Source organism: Camelus dromedarius, chromosome 30, assembly GCF_036321535.1.
Source record: "Camelus dromedarius isolate mCamDro1 chromosome 30, mCamDro1.pat, whole genome shotgun sequence".
NCBI classification, from domain to species: Eukaryota; Metazoa; Chordata; class Mammalia; order Artiodactyla; family Camelidae; genus Camelus; species Camelus dromedarius.
The window spans coordinates 12,677,510-12,697,478 of NC_087465.1; the positions used below are offsets into that span (position 1 = coordinate 12,677,510).

The window sequence follows — 19,969 nt, forward strand, 5'->3', positions numbered from 1 at the left end:
GAAATAATTTTTTAAAAGAATAGCAGGTTGTAACACTATATTATACAATATAATCCCATAGTGCATATATCAAAGTGCTAACAAAAGTATAGGATATTCGATTATAATTATTTTTGCTTCTTTGTATTTTCTAATTTATCTGCAATAGACAATATTTTTAATGCAATAAAGAATAAGATAAAAGATATAGAAAAGGATTAAAAACTATAAAAAGAATCTCTTCAATCAAAAAGTAGTGATCAGGGCTTTAATTCAGCTATAGCTCGGCACTATTAAGAGGATGAATATGATTTGTTAAACTCATTTGTAGCAAAAACCAGATACTAGGAGAATGTTTAAACTATGCGAGAACAATTTTCAAGTACTTCACAGACACATCTGCATGGTAAATAACCTGCTAATTATAGTAACATGTATTCTTGAAACAGCTTTGACAATGCAAACTTTCAACTGCCCCTCCATATGCTTTGCACTTACATTATGTTTTGTCTATAGTTTCAAAATCAGAATCCAGGGACTGGTTCTTGGAAGCAATATCTTAAAGATGCACTCAGTGGCTGTCGATATGATCCCCTGGTCCTGGGTAGATCACTTAGTCAACACATATCATATACTCTATTTCTAGAGCTGTGATCATGACAATGAAGAGAACATAGCCCTTTTAGAAAGGCTGACACCAAGTGCCAGTTTTTAGCATATATCACACCACAACCCTTACATCACTTTTTTTTTTCCATTCGTTTCTTAACTGATAGAAGCAAAGGCAGAAAACTTCAACTTCACAAAGAATTTTTGAGCCTTCTGAAAAAGAGACTTAGTGATCATCCAATGTTTTCCCTAGAAATCCAGGCCCAGAGAGTAGGTAAGTATAGAGCCAAATTAGAACCAGGCATCTTGCCTCAAAGCCCAGTCCACCTTCACCATCATCCACTACTTATACCATCAGGCTCTACTTTAGAAAGTAACTACTGTCATACAGGGTTAACGAGAAGATCAATGTCACTGTGAATACAGACCTTGCATCTGGTAGCTGTACGGCGCCTGTCCAGGTTGAGGGGTACCAAAGCTTGTGCCATAGCTGAGGAATCCTGTCTGTCCAGGTGACTGAGACTGTGACAATCCACCTTCAGTCTTGATGCCTGCCCACAATGCACCTAAATCAGTTAGTGATAGCTTATCTATCTGTTCATTTTCAAAAGCTGGTAAATATACAAAATACTCCCATAACTATTCAGTCACAAACGCTTCCCAATATTATCTCAATAACCAAGGGTATATATGCTTACAGTGAAATACCCTTAACTATCACATCAATGAAAAAAAAAAAACAGGATTATTACAGATTTGGATTCCTATCCCCATTGTTCTTCCATATTGTTTTTCTGAATTCCATTTTCTCTAAAATTTAACTCCAGTGATATCATTTCTACACTTGGTTGTGTTGTTTTAGAAGAGTTTAAGATCATCTTCAGAGTGAAGAAATGGCCATAATAAATTTGAACTAAATTATTCTAAATGTTGCTATGTTGATTAACATCAGAGTCAAAATTTTTAAAAAGTGATTAATTAGAGTCTCTAGCCTCACAGAATTTTTGTTTTATTTTTTTTCCTTTACTTTTTCTACCACAAAGCTGATTTTAGTACACAACTCACTTTGAAGTCAGAGGTAGCAGTATTGGGCAGAGAACTAAGCAACACAGGGGAAACCTTCTCCCAAATATCCAAAACCTACCAGGAAGCAGGCACGGGGGAAGCAGAATAGTAAAAACTCAATCCTGTAGAACAGCATAGTGATTTAGCAACAGCACAGTGTGGTTGACCAGTAGTCCCCCTTTTGTCCCTTGTAGTTGCACATATTTATTCAAATATAATTATTTCAAGTGTAACCTAAAGTACACTTTTTTTAAAAATCATATCTCAATACAAAAACAGTGTATTTGTAGCCTCCAAGTACTTCCCAAAGCGACAGGCTGACATCCTAATTTCAGGGGCTGGGTTTGGCAGTATGGCTGTACAGGGCTCAGCCCTGGATCATAATTAAAGACAGTCATGAAAGTTAACAACTGTCCTTAATTCCCACAGAGGGAGGGGATGAAAATTCCTGCCAAGAGAATTCACATTTTTGAATAACTTTACTTTGCACTTTAGATAAATAATATCTTTGAGATCTAGAATGCACAGTAGTCTCACTGTTTATTTCCATTTTAGGGGAATTTCATGAGTAGAATGAAGTTAGGTAACTTTCCTAAGGCAGTGGAAGAATCTGACTCTTGGCCGAGACAGCCTACTCTAATTCCTGGAGTAGCTCTAAAAAATAACCTCATAATAGCCTTAGCATTTAAGTCTTCACATAAACTTAGCATTTTAAAAATGTGACTTTCTCTGTATAGGCAATCCCAAAGCAGTGAATAACCAAGACTTATAAATGGTCCCTGGAAAAGCACGTGCCCAAGACAGGTGGCTTAATGGCTCTAAAAGCTCCCTTCCTTCCTATGTTGTCACAGCAGCAATTTTCCCCCTTCTCTCTCCATCTGAGGCTACGATGATCTGCTCCCCATCTACACCTGTACCACCTTTGTTTTTAGCTTGGAGGTTCAGGATGGGAATCTTGTGATAAGAACAGGTAAGGAAGAGCAGGAAGAGGCAGAAAACGCCCACAGCCACACCTATCTCCATGGCTTCTCTCCACGAGCTGGAAAACCCATCTCGTCAGTCAACTCCATGGAGACCCAGCGAAAAATGGTACAACCTCTTCTTCCCCACTGACCTATTATTCCATGCATTGGCCCAAGAAAAATAGGCTGCCTAGTCAGAAGCACTGGGGGCATCTTCCTATCCTCAAGGCACAAAAAAGAAAAGAAAGGAGGTGATCAGGAAAACACTCAGCACTGGGGATTATTCCTGGGAGACTGTAAGCCTGGAAGGTCCTGGGGTCAAAGCCCTTTACACGGAGCCTTACTCTCACCACCTCCCCGACCCCCACCTACCACACTAAAACCTCCATCCTCACTCTGCTCTTCTGAGTCTACCTCAGAACCTCTGCTCATCTCACGCTGCTGGAACAACTATTTGAGACAACAGGGACATTTGATGATGGTTTAGAACTAGAGGAGTCCCTACACCACTGGCAAAGCCCGGAGACTGGCAAAGCGCCTGGCTGTGACTGAATGGGGAGGAGAAAGAACAGGAGAGTTGTGTGACTGGCAGCCAAGGCAGTAACAGGGATGGTACCTTCCTCTGGCAGCACTGGTAGGTCTGGCAGTACTTGAGTATTGTTTGTATTGGAAAATGCATTTACACTTCAGATAGTCAGCTTACAAAGGAATTTTGAGAATATAAATTGGAGACTGCCTTAACTCACATTATAGAATTGAAGCTACAGAACTCAAATCAGGGAACCCATCTCCTCATTTAGCACAAAAATTGTTTAAAAGTAAATTACATGCAAATTTGATTGATATTTAGTATTTTGAGAAACCTGAATAAAATTTACAGAAATGAAAGAGAATTCTAGAAAGTCCATTTTATGACTGATTTTAAAGGCTGGCTGAAAAACCTCTAGCTAGATCACATTCAGTTGTGATAGTTTAAAAATAAGACGATAATAGGTAAAATCATATATAGTTTACATTTTAATTTCTATGTATTTTATAAGAAATTTATATATGGTCAGTCTGGTCTAGGGTAAAGACAGAGTAAAAAGCCAAAAAACAAAACCAAACCAAACACACAAAAAAACCCACTTACTTTCTAATAGTTAAGGAAATACTTAAAGAAGAACATTATTTCTTTCGATATACTGAGAAAACATTATTACAAGACAACAGGAGCAGCAGAAACACAATTAGAATATCGATCACAAAATATTCTATATCTTTTCTATCAGTCTTTGCTTACAAACTTTCTTGTATTTTTTTCCTTGATTACTAGGTTTTATTTATTTCTCAACAAAATGCCAATAATCCATATTTTTCTATTCCAATGAGTTGCAATTTGTTTAAAATTACCATTGCAATTCAATTGAAGAGGAAGCATTTGGGAATCCTAAGATTTTAAAAAATTAAACTTTGAGATTTTGCTGGATTTATTTTTAATTTACAGGTATTGACCTTGTCACAATGGAGTTAAATTACACTGAGATAAAGATCATCTCCAGGTGGGAAGCAACAAACAGGGATATAAGTTTTAAATGTTTCCTGATTTACCTCTTTAAAGTGCAGCCCAAGCTGTGATACATAAATCACTTTTCCTAATGGTTGATAACACGGAAATTTAATGACACACTCCCCTCAACAACCTCCCTCAAGTTTAGAGTGAGGGTTGGTTGAAAATTCTGCTTGGATCTCTCTAAATACAGCTAGGCATCTAATAAACAGGAAATGAATCTTTACGCCAAAAGACTTCCTTCACAGAAGTTTTATCGGAAATATATATTGAAATATTTTGGATTCCAGAGCCAAGTGTTCAAATGGCCAATTAAGAATTGAGATATAAATGGAAAAAACCAAGAGCAGGAGGGCATGTGAACCATGCCATCTATCTGCCACCTCTGACTTCAAGATAAGTAGCCACCAGTTCTTATGATGCTCATTACAAACAATCATATTAAGAATCTGGACACAAAAGGTGATGATCCTCCCTAAGGTGGCCCAAGAGGACAGTCTTTAAGTACCACCCAGGTGAAACATTCGCACGTACAGGCATGCCCACTGGACGTCATCGCTAAAGTGGCAGGATTACTCACCATATGAGGAAATTCCGTAGGGCTGTCCCGGCTGTGGGTACGTGGCGTACGCTGTAGCCTGTTGCATTCCTGTGGTAAACTGGGTTTGCCCATATGCAGCCATAGTTTGTGAGGAAGGGGTAGGAAGAATATGTGGGTATGGTCTGCTATTTGTCAGAAATGACAGAAAATAGAAAGCCCATGCATTAGATGGAAACATGCAACATAACTGATTAACAACTGTATCACAAATTCCAGTTAAAGACTGTCTCTTAAAGTGTAACCTTCAGGTATAATATACAAAGTACTGAAACCCTTCAGTGTCTCTCCTTAGGTGATGCTTCAAATAAATCTACATACATACATTTAAATCTTTATGAAACACACTCTAAATTAAGATGTAACGTGTGGGCACAAGCCATGACTTGACATAAGGTAAAAGGCTACTTGGAAAAGTTACTTATTAAGAGAAAATACATCTTACTTGGAAGAGTAAATCTGTGGTGGAGAGAACTGGTGAGTTGGTCTTGGGCTGAAGCTACTGCTCCCAATTGCTGGAAAAAAAAATAACGCACAATAATCAACACAAAATACAAAATATGTATAAAGCGTTGATCTAGTTTGAACCTCAGGAGCTTGTAAACTTTCTGACCTGCAGAAATGGCAATTTCATAAATCAACCTAATAGAAAGTTAAACTAAATTAAGGAACCTAGAGGAACTGATTAAGTGATTCTAATTTTAAATCAACTCTAAGAGAACATAGTCACAATCTTCTTAAATACCTGTCAGCATGCTGTGAGGATTTTTTCAGGGGCAACATTTTAAGAGCACAAGGAATCCTGAGTACTGTTTGGAATGAGACGCTGAAAGGGGAGGGATGAACTTGAACAGCAGGGCTCGGCAGGACCGGAAGGTCATCTGGTCTGTTGTGTGTACGCCAGGGGACACACACACCTGCGACTGTGTTACCAAGAAACACGGCCTAATCTTCTCTTGGGGGAGGAGAAATAGGACAGATCCTCATTTGCCTGCGCTGATTCAGCAACTTTTTTTTTTAATAAAAATGCATTCCTATAACTATCTTAAACTTCTCAAGTTGCAAGCTAAGCCTGTTTTATTCTTGTGTGGAGGTGGATGGTCCTTTGCCTTTCAGTTATACGTGCTCAGCTTCAACATCCAAGTAAAAAAAGGTTTTTTTTTTTAAAGAGATTATTTTAGTATTCAAGTAGAATTTCATTTCTTTTTAATCGCATATACTTGATTCAATATATCTCAGAAATGCCCTAAACTCTATCAAATATTCTGACACTCTTTCCGAACCAAAGAAGCAAAAAAAACCCATTTTTTTGCTAACATAAGACCTTAAAGTGGTACGTCTCAGCTTCTTTCACTGCAAATATGCTCTAAGCACTATGTACATGAATATCCACATACATTTACATACATTCATTTGCATATGTTTGCATAAATTTACATGTTTACATATGTATATATTTCCCCTTTCCCTCCAAATTCTTCCTATTCTTTTCCTGGCTAAAAATGCATATGCTTTGGGTACAATTACTGTAAGATATAATGTTTATTTTCTTCTGTTAATAATCACTGTCTGCCAAGGCTCTATTACTTATTCATCATATTCTACATTAAGACCCTTCCTAAGCTTCCATGGACTCTAAGTTTTATACATTCCCATGACATCACATTGGTGCAGTTATTCTTTTCAAATGTAATTTTCTAGCTTGCATTTGGGAGAACAGGGTGGATTTGGGCTCGAATCTCAAAAATCTCTGACTAATCCCTTCCTGGTAAAGTGAACAAACCTCACTCAGGGACAAGAGAATAGACGGGGATCAGAGTGACTCTCGCGAGCTGCCGGACTTCAACCATCTGGCTGTCGGTTGGGCAGAGATGAAGACCATATTAATAAGAGAGGGCAGGTCAGCTCAGTTGGTGTCCCCTGTCTCTTGGCACGTGTTGGGTCACTACTCTGTTCCAGGCACTGAGCAAGATGCTACAGATGCAATATGCAGACAAGTTCTGTCTGCCACACATGGGGAGGCCAACACACAAGTAGCCACGGGAGGATTAGCTAAATACTGCAATTTATAGAAGGGAGGGATTAGTGAGAGAACACTTGGACCACAAGCACTGCCACTTGCCCCGGTCATGTGCGACTACAACCTTCCTACCCCCCTTCTTCTTGGCCTGAAAAGGGCAAGGACAGAGTAGATTTATCTAGCGGAGTTGCTGGAGGGATAATATCTTCCCTGGATAATCACAGTTAGAAAAAAAATTTTTTTTAAATGAAATGAACAACACAAATGTGTCCTACGACACAAAAACCCCAAAGCCATCCGATGATGAGAGCTGCAGAAATCCCTGATTCTTTCCTGGCTCTATCCCTGTGTTATTCCAACTGTGGGTCATGACCCATGAAAAGAGCATAAACTCAACTTAATAGGTTCTGCTCCACAATATTTTACAAATAGAATAACAGAATGGAAGATGTCAGGGTTGTTACACAGAGTAAGGTAGGTTCTGCAAAGCTTGGATTTAGCCCATATGCATCATATATATGTGCGCGCATGAAAAAAGACCTGGGAGGCTGCAGAGTGTGGTAATTAAGCACAGGTTCTGGAATCAGAATTTACTTTCAGCTCGGATTCAAGAGCCAACTCTTCTGTGCGCTCTGAGTCAAGTTACCTGCTCCCTCTAAGCCTGGATATGTTCTCATGAGAAATGATGGTAGTAACACTACCCACACCTACAGGGTTGTTGTGAAGACTAAATGAACTAATGACACGAAGTGAATAACACAGTGTTTATGTAAGAGGTGTTTATTATCTCAGATGCCCACTTCCTTTGTCCCCGTATCTGCTCTTCCTTCAGTATTTTTAATTCTACTCAATGGACAGCATCACCACCTATCCAGCAAAATGCTTAGAAACAGGATTCTTTGTCCCCATTTTACATATGGGGATAGAAATTAAGTAACACATTCAAGCAAATAAAAAGGAAAGCTGGTATCTGAACCCACATATGCCTACTCTTTCCACCAAAACATAAAATCTCCTGACCTCCTTCATACAAACTGGAAACCAGAAACCTCAAAATCATCTCATTTCGCCCCCGCCTCCCCCGTTACACAATTCTCAAGTCACCTGTCCCCAACCCAGAAGTGCCTGTTGAGCAGCCTGTACTCTCTATGCCTTCTCTCCTGTCCCAGGTCAGGTCCCCATCATGTCTCACCTGGACTAGAGCAACAGCCATCCAGCCACTTTCCCTGCATCCCACCCACTGCCCATCGACTCTCACAACTGCCACCACAGTGGCCTTTCTTACATGGAAACCTCTTCATGCCCATCCTCCAGTTTACAATTCTTGACTGCTCTCACATTATCCCTAGGAAACAAAATGTCAACCCCTGTGGCAGCGTACACAAAGATATTTCAGCGTCCACCCTCTGTGAAAGTCAGTAAAATTCTCAGCATTGGCTAGTGCTCAGCTCGCCCCTGCCCTGGGCTCCTGTCTCACTCGCGTCAACATCATTCCACTGCACACTTGGGTCAAAAGCCTAAAAGGAAGTTTGGATTCTTCTCTTTCCCCCTTACTCTTACATCCTAGGTCCAGTCAGCTCTCTCTTCAAAATACAGGCTAAATCTGACAACTTCTCACTCCGTCTGTCACTCTGCTCCATCACCCGCATGTGGCCATCAGAGAGGGCGGTTAGGGCATGACCCCTTGACCTCCGTTCCTCCCCCACCCCAGCCTGTTCCCCTAACAGAATCCCAAAACATGGAATCCTGCCTCGGTGGCTCTTCTGGGAAAGATGTGGGCTAACACAGTCCCCTCTCTTTGGAACCAGGGGAACACTAGTCTCCTTGCTTCTACTGACCATAGAGAACTTTTCACACAACAAACAGTGATCTCTTCAAAACATACATGAATCCTTCCACACCCCCATTCCCTTGGCCTCAACTCCAAGCCCTGTTATCCTATTACATTTAGATGAACCCAAACTTTTTCTCTCACTTCCCTAAGATCTCCACTCAGATGCCCTCTCCTCAGAGAGGCCTTCTCTCTAAAAGATCCCCCTCCACTCTTCACCGTAGTCTTTGATCTGCTTTCGTTTTCTTCCGAGCACTTCTTACTGCGTGTTTACCCACATTACCACTTACCTAGTTATCATCTGTCTCTCCCACAAGAATGGAGTTTCAGGAAAGCAGGGACCCTGTCTACTTTTCACTACTAAGTTCCCACTGCCCAGAACACAGCCTGGCATATAGTAGGTGCTCAATACATAGCATGAAAGAATGTATGAAAGAATCTGATTCAAAAAGTTAGACCTTTTCAGGAACAATTATAAAACCAAAGAAATCACATTTCTCACATGTGATCTTTTTTTTCTCCTTTAGAAATTCCCAGTTTTCAAACACCGCCAGACATCAATGTTGTCCGATCAGTATCATCAAGTGGCATTTTATTTAACAAATCAGCAACCAGGCTGGGATTTGTGGACGTGGGAGGAGCAGCAGGCAAAGATGCTCTGCAATCCCTGAAAGCACATTGTCTTCAACCCCAATGGCTCTTGACATTTAAATCATTAAAATTTTGCTTTTCACTGGTGAAGAGTAAATGAGCAGAACAACACTGTGTTTTAAAAACATAATAAACAAGGTCTTGCATTTTTCAGCTTAACCATGTGCCTTGGAAAGTCAACCCCTCTCCTCCAGTCTCCCCACACCAGGACACCTGGTGATGTCCCTGGAAAAGAGGGAGACTCAATACCTCCTTAATGCTTTAAGATGCTAGGATTCCTTGAAGGACAAAGGTGGTGAAGTCTATTACCGGTGTCAGAATAACTCCATTTCTTCTTTATCCTTATTGTCTTTTTCCTTAAGAGACCCAGAATATTCAAAATGTGAACTTCTAAGCCATCACAGAAAAGGAAGGAGGCGTAGTGGCTTCAGAGTTATCACCTGGAGATTGCTTTCTCCAGCCTCCTCTTCCTCTTATAAACTCTAAGTGCTATTCACAGCCAATGCAGCATGCCTTGGTTTTTGCATCTTTACTCATGAAAGGGCTGGGGGAAGTAAGGGGCATGGAGAGAAAGAGAAAGCAGAGGGGCAGGGGGAGAGAACACGGGCAGGTAGAGGAGGAAGAGGAGGAGAATAGAAGAGAAAAAGGAAAAGACAGTAAATAAAAGTCCATCCCCATGGTTCTCTGTGCCTCCTATACCTTGATCCAATTCTGCAGCTCACCTGATCCTTTCCTCTGAGTCCAACAGACAATCAGTCTGTGGCAAACAAGATCCCCTACAGCTTCAGTCTTCTTACCAAACTGTCCCCAACACCATCCTCCAAGGCCCTGGATTCTCCTGCGTGTCTTTTCCCAGTAAAGGCTGCTCATTCTCTCAGATTCTAGAATCACAGAGACCTGAAAATATATCTGCATCGTTTCTTCCAAACCATTGTTTTTCTGCTCTCGCATGAAACCCTTCCTCCTCTGACGTTCATGACATCTCAACACTTCCATGAATGACCCACCTCCTAAGCACTGCCTGGCATTTATCAAAAACTTTAGTATTTGACTGTGTCCCCTGATGTCCCAACATCATCCTGGAACATGCATCCAACACTTCTTTCACCCCGTCCACACCTCAACTCTGGCCTTCTATGTCAACCATCACACTCAAGACCACATCGTGGACCTTTCCCTCCATTCCAGTCTCGGACTAAAACAGCACCAATGGATTCATTTGTTTATTTACAAACATGCACTGCCCATTACTCATGGGCTCCATCCCATGATGGCCACTGGGACTGTAAGTGTGAACAAGACAAACAGAATCTCTGTTCTCATAGGGCTACAGGAGGAAAGAATGAAAAATAATTTTTAAAGTAGTGATGAAGACTGAGGAAGGGGAATACAGAGAACAGACTACAGAAGCCTGGGGTGGTGGTCTTGCTGAGTTTTCAGATTAAGGAAGGAACAGCTTCTTTTCCCAGAATTCTCATTCCTTTATTCCCATCTCATCTGTTCTCCAACCCATCAAGAGATGCAGGACTCCTGGCATCCTGACATTCTCTCAATTTATTATCCCCTTCCTTCACTTTTTGTCTATCTCTCCTAGATATGTGAATAGTTATTTCAAACCTTTTTTTTTTAACTGACACCTTCAATTCTCTTCTCTTCATAGTCTTCCATGCCCTATCTGGAAAACCCTCAATTTGGATCAGGATAAATGTCTTCCGACCTGGGCAGCAAAGCCCTCATATAGAAAGGCTGCTCTACCATAAAGTCTTCACATTCATTAGTTCCATGTGTTTGGACTTTCAGCTCCACTATCATTTCTTCCTTTATGTTTCTAAGCAGCTTCAAACTTCTCAGTTCCTCACAGTATCTATTTTAATTGTCTCCATCTCCTCAAGCTCATTAGCCCATCACTGCTCTCACACGGAAGTCACTGAGGAGGAAAAAGTAGAGGCCATTCATTCGTTCATGTATTCATGAATTCATCTAGTAAATATCTGAGTGCCTAACATGTGCCAGATACTTCTTCAAGTGTCAAGGATACAAAGGCACAAATGAAGACTAAACCCCTGCCATCTCAAGCTTACATTTTGGTAGGGGTGAGAGGCCAATGATACACCTAACACACAAGTAAACAATGTAGTTTGCAGAAGGTTCTAAGTGTTATTGGGTGGGTGGGGGACTCAGCATGTTAGAGAGACTGGAAATCTATAGTGAGAGTTCCATCACACTGAATAGGGAGGGCAGGGTGGGCTCCCCGAGAAGGCGGGATTTGAAGGTGGTGAGGGAGTCGGGCAGGTATATAGGGAGGTGGTCCAGGCAGAGGGACTGTGGTGGCAAAGGCCCTGATTAGAGGAATGGCAGGAAGCAAGGGAGGCAGGCGATGGGGTCTAGTGGGGCTTGTAGGTGAATTGTAATGACTCAGCTTTCACCCAGAGAGGAATGGGAGCCACTGGAGGGTCTGAACAGAGGGCTCAGGCACGAAGTCCCTAACCATACTGCCTCCTCCTCCACTTCAGACTTATCTACCTTACTTTCCATCCACCTTCCCTGATGTTTCTGTGGGAAAGCTATTCCTTTTCTAGGCTGATCCACTTCTGTTTTGAATTTAAGCCCCTGCTGGCCCATCAGAGATTTCCCTCCATCAGTTATCTCCTTTACCTATACCATTAACCTCTGCCTCTATAAAGTCAGTGTTGGCAGCCAAAACTACCCTGACCTTCCAAACGCCATCCTCAACCCCCCAGCCCTCTTCCTAAGGGACTACCCTCTCCTTTTAACACTTACATACTTGAAAGACATGTTTCTCTTCCTTGTCTCCACTTCCTCTCCTTCTTCATCAAGTCACCCATCCATTCAATGAACTCAGTGAGCACAGATTACCTGCTGGGAACTATGGTGGAGGCATAGAAAAACGGCATATGGGCCAGGGGGCCCAAGGGGAATAAAGCTCGCTTGTCCACTGAAACCTCTATAGGCTAAATCCATTCATGTTTCTCATTTTTTAATTTTTTGACATAATTTGATAATTGCAGGAAAGTTGCAAGAAGAGGAGAAAAACTTTCAAGATATCCCTCACCCAGATTCCCCAAATGGTAACACTTTATCAGATTAGCTTCATCTTTTCTTCTCTCTCTACTGGTGCCTAGGTATGCATATGGAGAGCTCACGTTTTTTTGGTAGATAGATGCCACTTTACTCATAAATATTTCAGTGTATATTTCATAAAATGAGAAATTTCTTCTCTAGGAGGATGCTACTTCATGATCAACATGCCCCAAACTGAGCCACTGTCTTTTTCATCACGCTCCTCTCAGGGTCCCTCGCTCTTCACCCTCTCTCTGCATCACTCACCTCCATGCTCATTGGTCACTACGATCATATATTCTATTTTATAAATACATTTTAATCCGCACCCATTGCCAGCACCCTATATCTGGGATTCAGTATTTCTTGTGCAAATTAATGCAAAAAAACCCTAACTGGTCTCTCCCCTTCAGTTCTCCAGCCTCTCCTCCATCCTGCTGCAGTCATTCTGTAAGTGAACCTGATCATACAGTCCCCTTCCTCTGTGACCTCCCATGGCACTCAGGATAAAACACAAACACCGTGCAGAACACATCTGCCTATTTAGACTCTGGTCCCTGCCTCCCTACTCAGTTCAGCACAGCCCCCAACCCCCCATAGTTCACACCACATACACCAAGAATGTTGAACCATCAGCAGTTCCTCCAAGTTCCATGCATCTGTGCCCCGGTCTCCTCCCATGGAATGTCCCCTCTGTCCAGCTTCCCCTTCCCCAGTTCTACATGTGCTTTACTCCCAATCCATTCTTTCAGTCTGAGTATGGGCATCTCCTCCAGGAAACCTTCCCTGATCACCCCATCCCAACTGGTCTCTGCTGGGTCCTTCCTGGGTGTTCTCAGGATTCTCAGAATGCCAGGATTCCTCCAGCATTACCAAGCTGTACTGTGATGGTCTGGTGATTTGTTCACCCTGTTCAGCCACAAGCCAGGACCATCATCATACAGCTTTGAATCCATAACAGTACCAAGCGCGTTGCCTGTGGTAAGTCAAAATCTAGTGAATGTTTTCGAAAGAACTATGAGTATAACACCTTTTGTTATTTCCTTATTGCCTCCAGCTGGTATCATCTGTATAAAGGTTGTACATTTGCATTTCATTTTACATCTACATATAACTCTTTTTAATTACGGTATATGTGAAATGACCCTGAGAGCAAGATTAAATCAATCACAAATTGACAAAAGTATGGCAATCCCAATTGAGAGGTTTTATAAACACAGCAGATAATTTGAAAATGGTTAAAAATTTAAGAATTCTAATAAAAAATAATTTTTAGTTGAAATAGCCCAAGCTGGGTAATTTGGCAAAGATGCAATCATATCCTCACAATTAATTTATTATCACAGTCACTTTCTTAGCAATTTCAGGATCACAGATGTCGAAAGTGGAGATTTTGTTTGTTGGAGGCAGCCTTTATTAATGAGAAGGAGATTAAAAGCTACTGTAAGGATTTAAAGCTGCTTTACAAAGTCTGAGCTCTAGCTGACATGACAGTTACATGGCTAGTGGGTATCAGAAGCCAAATTTTGTGTGATTAGAAGAATCATACAGGTGAGAGACAAAGGGAAGAAGTCAAAAATATAAAGATAATTTAGAACAAAACCCCACATGATTTTATTTCCTTTTATAGGACACCAGGATTTCAGCAAACCCTTCATCACACTGAATAAAAATACTAGAACTGCAAATATGGGACTCTGAGAAAACCTATGCAGTGTTATATAGGTAATACACACATGCACATGCATATGCATGCATATATTTGTATATATATCAATAGGAAAGATAACGTTTGACATTAATGTGAAAAACTAATATTTACTCCTTACCTGAACCTGAGAAATTGTCTAAAGACCCGTCTGCTGTTGTAGAAACTATTTCACTGCTGCTCATCGGCTCTGTTTTAACTACAAAAATAAACAATATAGATCATATACCCAACCAACAGTTACTGGAAAAGGCACAGTAGAGAAGATACAACATTCAAAATAATGACAAGAAAACAATTTAAAAACCAACCTTTTCATATTTGAATATAAATCAGATTAGAATTCCTAACAGTCTTTTTTAAAAAAAAAAAATTCACGTTTTTCTTCCTAAGGAAACAATCGATTGTGACAAGTTGACCTTTAAAAGAAACACTTTAAGCTAAAAGTAGTTCAATTCATTGTTATCTTACATATTTACTAAATCGCTTACTAAAATAAATAACTTATCCCTCAAATTTACATAATGTGGACATGAAATTATTTCCTTGGGTTTATAACCATTTGGCCAAATAGAGTCAAAAGGATAGACTAGAAAGACTTGAAGTGGAAAATAACACCAACAGGCTTTCATGGTGCTCAAGGTCAGATGCACACGTTCTCACATACATGTGTGCATGTGTTCTCACAAACACACACACACACACACACACACACACACACACTTACTCAGTTATCCAGCATGGCTGAAAAACGGTGCTCAGTTTAATGGGTTATTATTACCACTCAGCCATATCTAGCAGCCAAATCATCAGTGTCTGATGTACACTTAGTACCAAAACCATACTAAATGTAAATGAAGAATAAATAAAATTTCCCATTTAAAAATAATGATAGCAGTCAGTCTATGGAAAACCCGAATTTTAGTTGAGTCTGTAAAATAAAAACATTTAAATTGATGCTATAGGTTCACCACTGATAAAATGATGGTATGATTGTACCCCTACAGATAAGACAAACCACCTCAGAATCCTTCCCCCCACTAGTTTTAGATTTTTTTTTTTAAAAAAAGAGCATTATTGCTTTCCCTAGAAACTACTAGTAAAGTGCTATCATTGGAATCTGTCTAGCCTACTCAGTGGGAGTCACACATTCCTATTAGCAGGTTTTCAAAAAGAGGGAATATCTTAGAGGCACCTAGAAATCAATTACGTGTTTCCCAAAATAAAGGCCTTAACAAGAGAATATCTGGGGAGGCGTCTCTCCCAATGTAACAAATTCTGAACTGGGAAAGGGTGATGCCTTCTCTCAGCACTGCCGATCTCTTACAAACATCAAGCAGACACACTCACCCTCTTGCTGAATCTTTTACAAGTAAATGCATAGTCAGTAGTTTTAAAATACACATTATAAATAGTTGCAGCAGATTAGTCACTTTCAAAAAAAAAATTAATTACTGAAACTGTTTCTAAACCAAGTTGAAAAATAAAACCAGTGAGTCCAAATGGAATCACTTCAACTGACTTTTAACGTAGACCAAACAATAGTGTGACTGAAGTCTTCACTTTTCCCCCAGTTGTTTTGGATCTGAAGCCTTTGTTGATGCTTATAAATTCTGATACAAGCCTGTGTCTCCCTCCTCTCTTCACGCCTCTGGGAAATTGCGTTTAATACAATTCTCTTCTTCATAACCATTCCCCGGCCACAGATGGAGGGAGGCGTGTTACGCCACGGCTGGTGCACAGGTTCCTACTCAGTTCTCCACATTCTAGCTCACCCCCTTCGAAAAGAACTCATATAATGCCCTGGGCAATTGTTCTGTTTCACTCTGCATTGGACAGATTAGCACGAGGATCTGAACTCTGTGTCAAATACCACATGCCGAGAAAAAGAATTAGGCCCAAGGGTAACAGGTTGTACAAAGTACCTACCATGTGTCAGATTCTTTGCAGACATTGTGATTAATTCCATTAAACAATTCTGCAAGTCGGTCTCGGAACACAACCCACAAGTTTGCCAGCTGTGAGGCACTGCCTTCTAATGTCATATGCAAAAACTACAATCAGAGGGGTCTGGAAACTGCCCAAAGTCCCACAGTAAGTGGCAGAAATGGGATCTAGTTTTGGCTATTTTGTATTCCAAGTCTTGAAGAAATGGCAGTAAGTGACACTTCCCAATGATCAGAGCTTCTCTGCAGCAGAGCAAGGCAACTGAGGTGCTGCCACACCCTGTGGAGACAGTGGGTAAACCCCTGCAGTCCTCATCTTCCTAGAGTGTTAACACTTCCAGGCTAGTGAACTTACTGGAAGATCTCAAGCAGAAGGTCCACACCAACCTGTCTGGAAAGACAGTGAGACGGAAATTTTTCCATGGTGTGAGACGTCCGCCCAGATTACTTCCCAGTTTTTGCCAAACTTAAGGTCTATGATTCTGTAGACTGGACTAAAAAATTCACAAAACTTGACTATGCCAAAACCACTCTCACTCCCAGACCCCTAAGACCTGCCCCAACTAGTCCCCATAATTAGCATGATCAAATACAGCTTTCCCTCCCTAGAGGCGCATTCAATTATACTTGGGATTCCATTAAAATAGGCAAAAAGAATAGGAAGGAAAAGAAGAGGATATTTTTTCTTGTGGGCCCCCAGCCCATCGCTTTTTGCCATTGTTCAAATATACCCATCTATACACTAAGGAATAAAGACTCCCTTTTCCTGATGAACCCAATTCTTTAAAAGGCTCACTGTTGAAGAGAAGAGGCAGTACCTAAAGTAACTACCAGGATATTCGTGATTTTATCACGTACTGTAATTGAATTTTTGATCACCAGAGACCTGATGCTTAAGAGACTGGTGATTTATTGTGATGTAAAATAGTTTCTGAATGAAAGTCAAATAAACAAAGACCACTTCTGGCTTTGCGGTTGCCAAGCATACACCCACCAAAAAGTAAAAAAGACAAGAATAATCTCTGGCCACCAAAACTTTGCCCATCCTGACCAGCGCCATCACATTTATAAATATTTCATAGGTAATATAACAGAGCACCATTCCAAAACTTTGAATTTAAAAACACACTAAATTTTTTTAAAAGTTTGAGCAATTTAAAGTATTACCACGTCTGAGAACAATGATCTCACCTAAGCCTCCTATCTGAAAAGAAAAACCTATGAATGACCTGTTTGCCTCTAAATAAGGTAGGATTCTTTCATCTCCACCACACTTCTTCCTTCATTACATGACTTCAGTCTATTAGAAAACAGCAACTTTTATTCTCTTTTGCCCACTAATCAAAAGTCTTTTTTCTACCACTCCAAGTTTCCTGTCGTGCATCTGATACTTAAGGACCTACTCATCCTTTAAAAATATTTGGAAATTCTCCTTTGCCCCTTTAATTTCTCTCAATCCCTTCAAGAGCTTCCCCCAACCATGCATTTTAGGCTTGAGCTATACTGGACAACCTGTGACACTCCAGAGGTGCCACAGACTTCCATCTATCAATGTCTTTGAGCTTTGGTTTTTGGACACAAATAATCCAGTTACCTGCTATAACACTTTGTAAAAGCTGTATGATCTCTCCATCCTTAATTATCTCACATACAAAACTTAAAAAGTGATATCTACAGTGATATATAGAGATACAGACACATACACACATAATGGAATACTATGCAGCCATAAAAAAGAAAAATCTTTCCATTTGTGACAACACGGGTGGACCTTGAGGGTATTACTCTAAGTGAAATAAGTCAGATAGAGAAAGCCAAATACCATATGATTTCACTTATATGTGGAATCTATAAAGCAAAATAAACAAAAAAAGCAAAAATTATAGACAGCGAGAACAGATACTCACAGATAGAGAGAAAATAATGGTGGTTGCCAGAAGGAGGTTGGGGTGGGCAAAATGGGTGAAGAGGGCCAAGTGGTACAAACTTCCAGTTATAAAATAAATAAGCCATGGGGATGTAACATACAGCATGGTGACTATAGTTAATAGTGTACTGCATATTTGAGAATTTCTGGGAGAGTACATCTTGAAGGTTCTTGTCACAAAAAAAGAAAATGATATCTACATTATCCGAATGCAATAGAAACCCATAAAAATGTATGTGAAGTATCTCATGTAAAGTAGGAACTGCAATTATATTTATCACCATCATAGCAGTATCATATAACTGCTATACTGACTGCCTTTCTCCTGGGGAGTAGGACCAGGAAGCAACAGTGAATAAGAGTTACAATAGATGATAGATAGATAGATAGATAGATAGATAGATAGATAGATAGATAGATAAAGAGTAAAAAGTACCAGCTGTGGTATTATCAGTTGGAGTTTAATCTAGCTTTGCTATCATCAGTATGGACCTAGGAAAGTCACTCAACTTCTGTGTGCCTCCGCTTCCTCTTCTGTAGGTGGGGATAATACACTCATAAGGTTTATAAATGCCTATAAGTCACTTAGCACTGTGCTAGGTCCAGAGGCCATGCTTTTATAGCTACCTTATCATTATAGCATCTTTTTTTAAAAAGTAATTGTGAGAAATCAAAGTGTTTCTCATGTGACAAAAGTCTGTCATAAACTTCACGGTAAAGTTAAGCTTACCCTTTGAGAAGCAAATGGAAAGAATATAAAGCTAAGTGACTTGTCTAAGATCAACCACGAGGCCACTGCCTCAGGATAACCAAAATCAAATCAAGGCAACTTGGATGTAACTCAAGAAGGCAGGACCAAATCACGATTGTATTGAGAAAACATTCATTATAAGTTGGGTCATTACAATCAGAGTATATACTCTTTCTGGAGAGACAAGCAAGCAGCAGGATGGTGAATATGGCAATGGTGATAGAGGATTCCAGGAGAAAATGTGGGCATCTCTCTCCAGCACTGCTTAGGATGAATACACTGTCAGTGGCCCACAAAAAAAGAGAACACTGTCTTTGTTCACCATAAATTTAAGTGGAGATAGATCTACCAGATGACAGAAGCTTGGTGACGTTAGCTATCAAGCTCATCCAACTAGCCCATCATACCATGATTCTGTGCTCATCAAGCAACTTCCAGTCACACTTTAAATGCTGCAGTCACAATCCAGGGAGATGATAGGCTGATCAGAGGAGACAAGTACCCAGTCCATTGATTAGTTATATTTCTCACTATAAATTAAGAGGGCAGTTAAAGCAAGTTCTCCCCCCAGAGGGCAGCTCTGCCTGCTGGTTTGGGAGTTGGCCTTTGTGCTAAGAATTTGCCCAGGATTACAGCGAAGGCAGCAGCCTGAGTGAGCCAGAGGTCCTCCCCGTGCAATATCTAAACTCATCTCATAATTTTTCTTTCAACTGTAATAGTACAACTTGCCTTTGCTTGGCACACTCTTGTTCTTCCTGTTTTGTTTCCTACTATAATGCTCAAGGACTTCAAATCTCAGTTCTCACAGACATAGACAACCTGATGGTTACCAGGGCAGCAGGGGGAAGTGGGTGAGAAGGGTTAAATTGGGAGTTTGAGACTTGAAGATACTTATATGAAATAAATAAACAGCAAGTTTATACTGTATAGCACAGGGATCTATATTCAATATCTTGTAGTAACTTATGGTGAAAAAAAAATATGTATATTCATGTATGACTGAAGCATTATGCTGTACACGAGAAATTGACACAACATTGTAAACTGACTATACTTCAATAAAAATACATACATACCAAAAAAAAAAAACCCCTCAGTTCACCATCTCTGAATTATTCTTTATGATTTCCATCCTCTCTTCTATCTCAGTGAGATTTACCTTCATTCCACTCTGGTTATTGAACAGTTCAGCTACACTGCTTCCTAGAACCGCATTGCCTCTAAATAATGTCACCTTTTATCTTTTTCATTTGCTTGCTTCTGCCAGACTTGCTCTTTAAGGGTCACCAGTA

At 40.3% G+C, this 19,969-nt stretch overlaps 1 protein-coding gene across 7 annotated transcripts in view; it reads right to left on the minus strand.

Moving 5' to 3' along the window:
• EYA1 (EYA transcriptional coactivator and phosphatase 1) overlaps positions 1–19,969 on the minus strand; it is a 274,443-nt gene that overhangs the window by 98,593 nt on the left and 155,881 nt on the right. For 4 of the 7 annotated variants that reach the window (XM_031441478.2, XM_031441473.2, XM_010979344.3 and 1 more), the window contains 4 exons: positions 14,175–14,252; positions 5,208–5,277; positions 4,745–4,890; positions 1,017–1,154 (listed from right to left, as the gene is read on the minus strand). In XM_031441478.2, the coding sequence (XP_031297338.1) occupies positions 1,017–1,154; positions 4,745–4,890; positions 5,208–5,277; positions 14,175–14,252 (432 nt within the window). The remainder of the gene's footprint in view (positions 1–1,016; positions 1,155–4,744; positions 4,891–5,207; positions 5,278–14,174; positions 14,253–19,969) is intronic. The other 3 variants (XM_031441477.2, XM_031441475.2, XM_031441476.2) reach the window with 3 other exon arrangements.